This window comes from Thermobia domestica, chromosome 14 (genome assembly GCF_964235325.1).
Source record: "Thermobia domestica chromosome 14, izTheDome1.hap1.1, whole genome shotgun sequence".
NCBI lineage: Eukaryota > Metazoa > Arthropoda > Insecta > Zygentoma > Lepismatidae > Thermobia > Thermobia domestica.
Window position 1 is genome coordinate 59,221,967 of NC_137467.1, and position 12,103 is coordinate 59,234,069.

Genomic DNA, 12,103 nt, shown 5'->3' on the forward strand with positions numbered 1-12,103 from the left:
TAATCATTCAATGTAAGGATATCTTTCTGCAGTTATCTGTAATACGGAGGTTTCGCCTACTGTCTCGAAAGATAGGAGCAATGGCAATATTGTATTTGTATTGCATTTTTCTTGTTTCTTTGTTTTTGCGACTCATAGTTCTAGCTTTTGGTTGAAAGAGATAATAGGAGTAACTTATGACACTAAAGTGAATAATAAAAGAACTATGCCCTGCACTGGACTCGAACCCGCGACAGACAAGTCTTACGACACCTTAAGATCACTTCAGTCGGCTTTATAGCGATTTTAACCGGTGTCCTGACTACACATCATTAACTACATCTGGTTTGCCATAGCTATTCGTGGTTTTAGGAGAGTTTAGTTCAAGTTAGAGGTCAGTAGAATAAGAATTCCTTCTTGAGACAGATTCCAGTTTTTTTTTTTTTTTTTTTTTTTAATGGAAACAGTTGTTACTAGCGGGATTGCAGAATTTCGTCGGGGTTAGGAGGGGGTTCAAACACTCTATTTCGTTTCCTTTTAAGACAAATATGATTTTTGTCTTAATTTAATGAATGTTTATTTTTCCATAATATCTCTTTCATGGTGGAGTTTCCATGAAACGCCACTGGTTGGTATAGTTTTTTTTAAAAAATTATTACAATGCTTTTATTACGTTATTTTCTGTATATTAGAATCAAATCTTGTAACTTAAATTTCGTGTACTTCTATACAGTTAGAGCTCTGAAATTTTATACAGATATGAAAACTCAATAACAATACGATATTTTTTACTGTAAACTTAACGGAATTAATGAATTAAAGTAATTGTCGAACGCCTATTGAATATACAATCCAGACCTTTATAGAAGTTTTATTGGTTGCAAACGATAGACGTTCTGTTGACTTCGTATTAACAAGTTTTAGCATAATAAGAGAAAAAGTACTATTGCCTTCCACAGTTAAAAATATTCAATAAAAGTTAGGAATTTTAAAAAAAAGTAATCGTAAAAAAACGTTCAAAAACAGTACTTACTTTTAGAAATTGCACTAGAGAGAAGAAAATATTTTTTGTGGGGTAATTCAATGTTATTTTCTCTTAAGAGAAGCTTAAGAAAGCTTAAAGAGGAGAAAATAATAGTTTTGATGGGGTAAAATCTAGAAATAGGCAGTAAGACTAAAAGCATTGGGCGCGATGTAATTTTTTATTCTTAAAAACTTCAGCCCTCAGCCTCAGAAAGAACGACCAATGCTTTTAGTCATAGTTCCATTTCTTCATTAGTAACACTAAAAGCATTGGGCAAGATTTTATGTTTAAGTGACGTTCCTATTATCAACTAAAATCCTAATATCCATAAAAAGGTTAGCTCTCAACCTTAGGAAGAGAACCCAATCTTAGTGTCATTAATGTTCAAGTCACGTTTCTAATATTATTAACTAAAATCCCTAATACCCATAAAAACTTTAGCCCTCAACTTTAGGAAGAGCACTAATGCTCTTAGTTTCATTTCTTCATTGGTAACACTGAAAGCATTGGGCGTGATTTAATGTTTAAGTGACGTTTCTACTATCAACTTTATCCATAATATCCATAAAAACTTTAGCCCTCAACCTTAGGAAGAGCGATCAATGATTTTTTTTTTTTAAGTCACATTATTTCATCTCACAAAAAATCTCCTGTTTAGTGCATTAGCAATGTTTTAAAAATTTGTTGTTGTTGTTGTTGCTGCGTTAGTTGTTTTGATCTGTTGTAAACTCAAGATAATAATTTTCTACAGAGAGATATTAGAAGTGCATAAAATACAGTCAATATTTGGTTTAGAGTTAAAAATAAGTGCTGGTTAACAAAGCAAATCAGTTTGAAAAATTATGCGGAATATTTTGTCATTTACTTCTGACACAATAAATGTAAAATTCGTTACTATTTAAAGTATTTTTCTTTATATTATTCATAGTTGAGATACCAAAAATGTTTGGATGCGCATCCTCAAGGATTTGGGCGAGGTCATGCTAATGCCCAAACACCTGGTCGGGGAATTGGTGCCACTCTTAAATCTCTTGTCGGCTCCCTCACGGGGAAAAAATTAAAAAATAGCGATTCCTGAGATGAGGCCTCGTCTCTGCAGGTAAGTTGTATTTTCATATTCGCAAAATACTTTACCGTATCTTTGAATGACTTTTTAATACACAAACACTTCTTATATCATTGAAGAAACTGCTTTAATATAAAATACTTCTTTCCATATATTTGAAGTGACTTTTAGATATACAAATACTTTATGTATTTTCAAAATAGTAAACTTACTGAGTCAGTACTAGATTCTTGAAACTGTTAGGAACTTGAAAATTTGTACAAACGTATTTCTTAAACCCTGAACTGTGAACAAAATGGGGCCTTCGATATTCGACTTGACTCAAGATAAGTGAAAGTTTTTTCTCCAGCTCTCTGAAATTCGCTAACGGCTAGCCTATGTTCTTTCGATTAGAAGAAAGTCTTTGTACCGAAACGTATCAAGCAGATATAAATAGCCATTGTCCAGTAGAAAATACTTAAAACATATTTTATTTGTCTGGTATTTATCGCAAATGAATTATATTGCATTTATGCGACAGCAAAGAATTTCACACACTTTTTTTTTTTTTTTTTCACTTTCAAAGGAAAGTTGTAATAATTAGGATTCAATCTCAGTCGATTCGGTGACGTTATTAATGTGAAACTTACGAGGTAGGACAGTCCTGACTAGGAACTGGATGTGGTAAAGATAAGAAATTTTGTCCATTGACACTTTCGTCACATACGTATCTACCATAGCCACACACTTTTTCTATTTATACTAGCTTCGCAATCCGGTTCACTGCTTTAGTAATTTTCTTACTATCGTTGAATTTGGTATCGACAGTTGCCAGATCGAATGAGTACGAGAGATGTGAACAAAGTTTCATAAGTGCAAACGGTTAACAAAAGTAATTGTTTGTGCAGCACGATGTTAAGGCGCATTGTCGTCTAGCCGCAGCGGATTTTTTTGACAGCCAACCGTGTGTTTTTTCCTTGATACATCCTTAACGTTTGCAGCAAATTTCCGTAGTACGCTTCAGTTATTGTACCCTCTTTTCGTAAGTAGTCAGTGTCATACCTTTAGATCTCAAAACAAACTTCTTTTAGTCTTATATTTGCGGGATGATTGTTGTACCTTACCATTTTAAAAGATGAATACTGAGCAATATTTTTGTATTTTGCTCATTCCTTTTATCTTAAGATGAATAGATATACGTAGTTTTAATCTATATCTCTAATATGTTTTCGTCTTTTTGTTACATATCCAAAATACTTTCTATTCGTTCTGCACATTACTGCTTGTAGAAAGGATTCAAGAATTCTGAACCCCTCTTTTCAACTATCCCTTCCTACCCAAGAAACTAAGCGTTTCACATATATACAAGGTGTTTCAAAACGACACCGACAACGTTTGGGAGGTAATTCCTGACACCAAGTTAAGGCCAAAAGTATAGACTAACTTGGGTGCACAAATGCTTCCTTTCGGAGTTATGGGCTGCCAAAAACATGAATAAAAAAAAATGAACTTTAAAGGTCCAAAACTCCAAAACTATGGGATCTACCGTAATCGGGTCAAGACTTCACTTAGGAACTAGTTTGTGCGCTATCCAAATATTCATGTTTCAGAATCCTGCAGTACTTTTGCAACAATTTTTTAGAGGTAGTTGCTGAGTACTTCAAATTATATGCCCCTAGCAAAACTCCCTTTATAAAAACTGTTGCGTTAGTACCTTAGGATTCTGAAATATGGATTTTTGGATAGGGCACATATTAGTTTCTAAGTGAAGTCTTGGCCTGACTACGGTAGGTCCCATAGTTTTGGAGCTATAGACCTTTAAAGTTCTTTTTTTCATGTTTTCGGCAGCCTATAACTCTGAAATGACGGATTTATGCACTTAGGTTGGTCTGAGACTGTATGCAATAAATGTTAACCGATTACTTGGATATATTAGACGGGCTTGACTTCATCTCGACAATCATCCATTGGAAAGAAATTTTCTTCAACTATGATCATTCAATAAATATTGGAAATATGCTTATTTTAGGATTACGTACCCTAGAAACATCTTCGGGTACCCCCGGTTGAATAGCACTGGTCTATACTTTTTTGTTTTATCTTGATGTCAGGAATCACCTTCCAAACGTTGTCGGTGTTGTTTTGAAACACCTTGTATATCTTGAAGCACTAGCTGCTCTGCTTTTGAAAACATGCCTCTTAAATGAGAGGCAAGTCAATAATAGAGAAACTCTATGGTTATCTGTAGCATGTATAATTTAGATCAATGCTTTATGTGTCAAGTGTTCTGTGTATTTTTGCGTCCGGTTATTACCATTTTCATTACAAAGCAAGACTGTGGTTAATGCCTAAAAAAGACCATACCAATCCCTAAGCTAATGTTACATAATGGTAACTGCTTATGGTGGAATCAGTGAATAATATTGTTCTTTTATTTCTAGGATCTTTGGGCCCTTTCTGCAGAGCGAGAAGTGATTCCACACAGGCATCTACAGTCCCCTTTAACTTTCAAGTACTTTAGTTCGAGTCCCCCCTCTGCTAGTCTTCGCTCCTTGTTGTCTCCTAACCTGGAATGCAGGCACCTCAGGAAGTGGGAATAATCTTTTTTGTACAGAAAGAAGAGGATACTTGATGTCAAGCTAACTGCACAGTGTATAACGTCTGTGACACTAGCGTGTGATGAGTTTGGAAATGTTACGAAGACAGAAGAAGAAATAAATGGAATGAAGGGAGACAGTGTGTGTGTGTGTGTATTTGATAGATGAGGAGTGACGTTTCATGTCCGTAGCGGGCTTCTTTCTTCTATACAGCGTATTTACTATTACAAAACGAGTAAATATATAATGACTATTTCGACACACTCGTGGGAAAAGGATGTCAATTGCACATTTGTAAGAAACAGAATACTATCAGAAATATGTGTTCTCATTACTTAAGTTTTGTGGGTCAGTTAGTAACGAATTGTTTTTCCATTTGAAATTAGTCCAGTCTCGTAATGTATTATATGCAGGCTCATGAGAGGAGAATAAAATAATTTAGGTTCACTATAATAGCTTTACCACGTACTTTAATTAGATATAACTTTGAAATTCAAGTGGGTAAATCCATCACTTCCCAATTGTCTTGATAACATCTTAACGTACTCACGTATGATAGATAAGTATTTAAAATTCAGTTTTGAGATATAAATAAATAAAAATAAATCGATAGTTTCTTTTTGTTTTAAATTTAAAATGTTGAACATTACTGAAATTTCATTATATATTATTTTTTAGATGTTGTTTGATGTAATAAAAATAATTGGATCCTGAATTGCATGGTGGAAATTGGATTGAATGTTGCTGATTACGTATATAGCAAATATATTGTGGAATTGTTAAAAAAAAAAAGTACTAGCCGAACATATAATATTATAAGACAAACTGCTTGGAAAACTTCGTAAAATAGGAGATGGCATAGAGTTTCGAAACTAACGTGATGTGAACTAATTGAACTGGACCATACTTGTTTATCTAAAAATATACGGTCTGTAACTTAGATATTTTATTTATTTTAATACTGTATGTTATTCTTCCAGTAGAAATTGATATAATTTTTTCTACGATTGTGGCATTATTGTCATTATATATTCATCAATAGTCATCTTTAAATATTTATAATGAAGTATTTATTTGAAAACGGGGGATTGTGCTAAGCTGCAAATATCCATATATATATATAAGTATAAATATATATAATATAATACATATAAGTTTAAAAATGGACGGCAAATTCTGTGTGACAGAACTTGATAGACTGGTACTCATTCAGAAGAAGAATATAGTGACATGCTTGAATGAATGAATGTGTGTATGAATGTGACTGACGAGTGCATGCTAGTGTGTATGAGCACATTTGTGTATGGTTGTACATTTGTGCATTTAAAGAAAGAAAAAAAAAGTACATGTCAGTGTTAAATGAAGATAACGGGAACGTGTTGTGACTTTTTATCTTGATGCTGCTGGGAAAGAACATATGCACTTAAGTTAAAATAATAATAAGAATAAAAATAGCCAGCAGCCTGTGTTTTACTATGTAGTGACCTGTTTCTTCAGTGAAATTTGTTTATAGGCGAATAAGGACTAGTTCAAAGGATTTGAGTACCTACGTAACTTGGGCCCAGGTATGGAAAACTACAAGACAACAGTGTCTATGTGAAGCATGCATCTACTTCAAACTAAAAGCGAGAAACAATACTCAAGTCTTTTGAATAATTTCTTTAACGTGGGTCCACAAGTTAAAACAAATATATATATATACATTATAAAGAATAATAATACATTTACAGAAAAAAAATATGGAAGTGAAAAAAAAAAAAAAAAACTACTACATTGTGCTGAGTTAATGAAAAGTCACTAAACTTCGTGACATGGGGTTTGATTATAAAATTTCTGAGTATTAAGTAAGAAAATCAATATGTGATACACACGTGTTTGATGATTCTGTACATACACTATACACTTCTGGGTTAATTGAATGTTGTAGGCCAACATGAATTTCTTAAAAAAAAAAAGTAAATTTAAAAAATGTTGACGTAGATATTTATTCTTAGAGTTAGGATTACCCCTTCTCCCCTAGCTTTTGTCATTACTCAGCACAATTCATAGAATTAGAATTCTCATGATTCCTTAAAAACATCAAAAGAAGTAAACTCTCCATTATTGGTATAAGTTTGGATTCTCTACCAAATGGGCAACACAAATTGTTGCTTAGTGTATTCAGAATTTCTTAACTGTTGATGCAGTTTACTGATAGGAGAATAAAAAAATAACATAAAATATAGAAGTTGTTTAATGTGTGCGTGTGCAGTGTATATTGTGAAAATAACGATGTAGTGAAACATTTAAGTAACAGACATCTAAGAAAATAGCGTAATTGTCATTAGAAAAAAGAAGTAAATTGCCATTTATGGTAATGTTTATTTTATGTACTCTTTTATGACGAAGGAATGGTCCTGTACTAAGTTTACACACACAAAAAAATACAATTAATAAACGTGACCCCGTTTTTCTTTTTCCTCGCAAATGTATCGCTGTATCGTATGAAAATTGACACTTGAACAATTGGTTGCTTTTTAAAAACACAAATACTGTTTGTTAAGAAAATATACTGGTACACTTAATATTATTATAATATCAATATTGCGCATTTGATGTGTTTATTTGAAGAGAAAAAAATGTATATGAAAAAAAAAATCTGTTCTTATTACACATCAGGAAATAAAAGAAAAAAAAATTCTAATGTACTTAAATAAACTGTCTTCAATAATCATTATTATTGTAAATACATGTAAATGTGGCATTATGCAGAATTTTTAAGGTACAGGATTACGCATTTGCTCTCCGTGATATTATTATTCACGCTACCAAAGAGAAAAGAGGTGATACCACAGTTTCTCCTCATTCCCCCCCCAAACTGTCGAAATCCTAAATCTCTATCCGTATCCCCTTGAGTGCATGACGATTTTTCTTCCTTTATTTTCAGCACTTTCCCCCTTCTTTGCAGCGCGGAAGTCGTGTTGAACAATACAACTATTATTTCTTTTCCACACCCTTTTCCCACTACATATTGTTGTGTAGCCTGTGAAGAAATATTTATAAAAAAAATACAAATGTTAGTGGAAATTTTTAGTGGAGTAATGAATGTTACAAACAAGAACACTTCAGATTTAAAGAAAAAACGCATTTATAAAGAACAAAACTTTTTGTTGTGTAGCGATTATTAAATATATATATATATATTTTCCAAATTTGGTAAGAACTTTGGTGAGAATTGATTGAAATTGAAGAGATTGAAAAGTGGAGTTGGCTCTAATTAATACAACAGGTATGTTGCAGCTTTTGCCATTCTTAGTAATCCGCTCTTGTGATATTAAAATCAGCAACTCGTCAATATACATCATTGTGATTACGTATTTTTTTTTTCGCATACACTCACATTGTTATAAACCTGGTCTATACACAGAAGAATAGAAAACAGATACATACACCTAAATATACGTAGACTATCCACATAAATACACATATGTAGTGGAAAGAGTAAATATACATGTCTTAATAGTAAGAAAAATCACAAAAATGCATATATAAATATATTAAACATACATATATATACAAGTATATATATATATATTCAGAATACTTACCATCATATCACATGAAATAATAATAGTGAGTTTTTTCTCTGTGTTCAGAAAGCAATTGACATTTTACCGTAAGCGGCGACTCCATATTTTGTATCTTAGTTTTTTTTTTTTTTTTTTTTTTTTTTAAGTCTCCTGTTCAGGGCCTTTTGAAATTTATTTAATATGGAAAACAAAATGAATGATAACTAATATTCGAGTATCTCATAACGTACATCAGATGTCCGGATACTATTGATCAGCTATTGTGTTTTCCAAAACGGATATAGGATAATTTATTAACCGTATGTACATTATCATAATACTTCTTAACCATTCCTAATTCCCCATTCCTTCCAAAATCATCGTTATATTTATATAAATAGTAAAGAGAAACTGTTCCTTTTGTTTGTTTTTATCGCCAAATTAAAGTACGTAGCGTACTTTATACCGTATCATGCATAAATCCTACTAATTTCACTTTTTTTTTTGTAGTATAAATATATATATATATTTAACTTTGTACAAAGCACTAGATGGTATATATTATATACAGAAAATCAAATAAGAACTGCCTGTTTGTAAATTATCAGGAAAGAAATACCAATAGATTTTTTTGAGGAGCTTCATTGTGGTTGATTCTGGTATTTATAAACAAATAAAAAGCTGATAACAATACATATTGTGTGCTGTGAGTCGGAAATCACTCTTAGAGTAATTCCTTATATCTATAATTCATAAATGGAATGTGTTGTAATTTTCATTAAATTTTTGCAACAAAAAAGGAACGTAATGTTAGTATATTGTTGGATATATGTAGTAACTTTTTATATATATATATTTAATTATATAATACATATAGATAAAATCATCTACCTTGTTTTCTTTTGTGAAATGAGAGAATATTGTATTTATTTATAATAATTGTCAGTGTATATCAAGAATCTGCTGTACGAGAGATTACGCTTGTCTTTATACAATTGATTTTTTTTTTCAGATGCCAAAAAAAAGGGAAAATGTAGGAAAACAAAACCATATTTTATAGTATTAGGATATTTCGTGTGGCAATATGTCTTTTTTTTTTCATTAAAAGAAGAAAACTGTATTGAAAATCAGGCCATAACTTTGACTAATGTGTTTTCTCTTACATCAATCAACTTTGTGTGCCAGTTCTATTTTTCTCTGTACACAGGTCAAAGAAAATTTAAAACTGAAACGATTGCAAATCTCTTATAAATAATGTTCTGGAAGAGCGGGAAAGAGTTAGCTGTTGAAATACAAAGAAAAAGTACTTGTAATGTTAGTTCTGACTAAAGTATTGGTCCTGTTAACTAGCTTGCTGCTTATATGAAATGTGTCTCTTATGGGTAATGTAAAATAATAATAATAATGATAATGATAATAAAAGGAAAAATATACAAAGAACCATGGTGAAAACTTAAGTTGATACCCTCTCTTCCAACTTGCCAATCTGCTTGCACTCTTGGTAGTCATAGGAAAAGCAGCTAATATCTATGCCACCTGTGAATAAAAGCATACTATGATGAAATTTATAATCTGTGTTTTCTTTTAATAATATTTTTCTTACTGTTAGTTTAGGTCTATGAAACACGCAGGAGCGGAAGTGGACTGGATTAGGAGTGGACCAGAATGACATTCTGACAATGATTGAATTTGAGAGCAGAGCACAGCTCTGACTACGAGCATAAAATATAACTGTTTCAAATTCTTAGGAAATTAGAGAAGAGTCGGCGAAAGGGTCTTTCCTAGTAAAACAATAAAATCAGCCCTTGATCCAAATTGGGCCGTTAAATTGACCCAAACTGTTTGTTTTGATCTAAAACCCTCCCAAAAAAGATTCAACCCCCTACCCTTACTGAATTGTTTTATCATACATGCTCAAAATTTAATATTTTTAAATGTTGGTGGGGATGATCCAAATAATTTGAAAGTTTCACAGACTGTAGATACTATGTAGGTGTAAATGTGAACATTTCTCCCCCCCAAAAGAAAGAAAAATCGATGCGTATTTTCTTTCTTTTTTAGCGTGTTGAAAATTCCACAAAATTGCAAAAGAAAATTGAGGAGGACACATCGCTGATCTTTTGTTCAACACTGTCAAAAAAAGTAAAACAAAAAACATGTTTTTTCTTAGTTTTTTGACCATTTTAGGGCCCTCAGGGTCCTAACTTCGAACATTTCTTTGCTAGAGTTCACGATTTTTCTTTCTCTTTCGTCACTAATTTATTTAAATCAGCTATAAAGTTGCAAATATTTCAAATCAACGAAGACAGCGGCGAAGATCGAATGAATTATTGCAAATTATATGGTGTTTGGTTTAATATGTATAGTAAACATGTTTATTCAAAAATTGTCAAAAAAATGAATGGCATACAAAGCTTATTGCTCTGTATGTCCAAAAAAAAAAAAAAAAAAAAGGTATATGTATAGAAATAGGTTTATTCAAAAACACATATGTTAAATGAAAACACATTGATATATCTATAATACAAATAGCTTTTTCTCTTGCTTTTCTCTTAAATTAAATGTGTTTTCGTTTTTGCTTTTCAACTCAAACTTTATTTTTGTACATTAAAGCTTTAATTTCGTGATTCTTGAAGTTGTAAGATTTAATTGTATCCAAAATTGCGAATTGGAAAAAACAACTGCAATTGTGTATAAAATAAATTTCAAATTGATCTTTTGTAAAAGAAGCACTATAATAAATAACAGGCAAACTTGTGGAAAAATTGCAAAACGAGGTTCGGTACCCAAAAATATGCCAGAAGTAACGTTTTAAAGTACTCTTTTTAAATATTAAATTGCATTCAAAGGTTTGATATTGAAGGTCCTAAAATGGTAAAATAACTGTGAAAAAAAAAAAGATTTTCAGTTTATTTATTTATTTTTTGATAATGTTGCCATCACTTTCAAACCATGAAAAAAAATATATATATTGCACCTAAGGGTATGATGTTATTTTGTAAAAAAAAAAAAAAAAAAAAAAAAAAAAAAAAAAAAAAAAATCCTTCAAATTTTTTTACGATTTTTAAAAAAAATTCAACACACAATGCATTGATTTAAAAAAAAATGTTCACATTTACACCTACATAGTATCTACAATCTGTGAAACTTAAAAATTATTTGGACCACCCCCACTAGAATTTTAAAAAATATTAAATTTTGAACATGTATAATATGATAATTTGATAAGGGCTTGGGGTAGGGGTCGAAACTTGTTTTGAGGTGGTTTTAGGTCAAAACTAACATTTTGGGTCAATAACGATCTAATTTGGATTACGACCCGATTTCACAATCTTACTAGGAAAGGCCCTTGGGACATTTAGGGATGGAATACGCAGTTTCGAAGTAGATATCATCCTTATAACTATGTCTTTTGGAACAAATATCAATAAGTAATCGTAATAATAACAACTCGGATAAAGGCAAATTCAAACCGATCTCCAGCCGTCTTTATACTGACTGTTATATCTAATTTCTTGACCATTAGGCTCAAGGTATAAGATCCAAATTTTTAAAGAAACATACACTATATTTCACTGATCCAATCATGCACGACGGCTCTAATGTGATGCGAGATAATTGGTTGGAAAAATAGTCCCTTGAATGAAAAGGGCTGCGTTCTCGCATGAAAGCAGCATAAGGTGCTAAGGATAATTGAATTTTTAATATTCCTGGAAGCTCATAATGCTTTTGTTTCTTTCCTGCTTCGTATGACAGAATATTCAGTGTTATATTATGCAGTCTAGTTAGAAATAATTAGTGTAAGAAAAAAGGTTACAGAAGCATAATGAAAAGATACATACACACAAATGCTTTTCATTGCGTATGTTGAATGGTGGAAGTTCGCTTCGGCAATTCTGATTAACATGGT

The 12,103-nt window shown here is 31.6% G+C and overlaps 1 protein-coding gene across 7 annotated transcripts in view; it reads left to right on the top strand.

Moving 5' to 3' along the window:
• LOC145669686 (protein Fe65 homolog) overlaps positions 1-9,764 on the top strand; it is a 748,169-nt gene extending 738,405 nt beyond the window's left edge. For all 7 annotated transcript variants that reach the window (XM_081737961.1, XM_081737963.1, XM_081737962.1 and 4 more), the window contains 2 exons: positions 1,932-2,102; positions 4,490-9,764. In XM_081737961.1, coding sequence (XP_081594087.1) covers positions 1,932-2,081 — 150 coding nt within the window. In that variant the 3' untranslated portion in view covers positions 2,082-2,102; positions 4,490-9,764. The remainder of the gene's footprint in view (positions 1-1,931; positions 2,103-4,489) is intronic.
• The last annotated feature ends 2,339 nt before the right edge of the window (positions 9,765-12,103 follow it).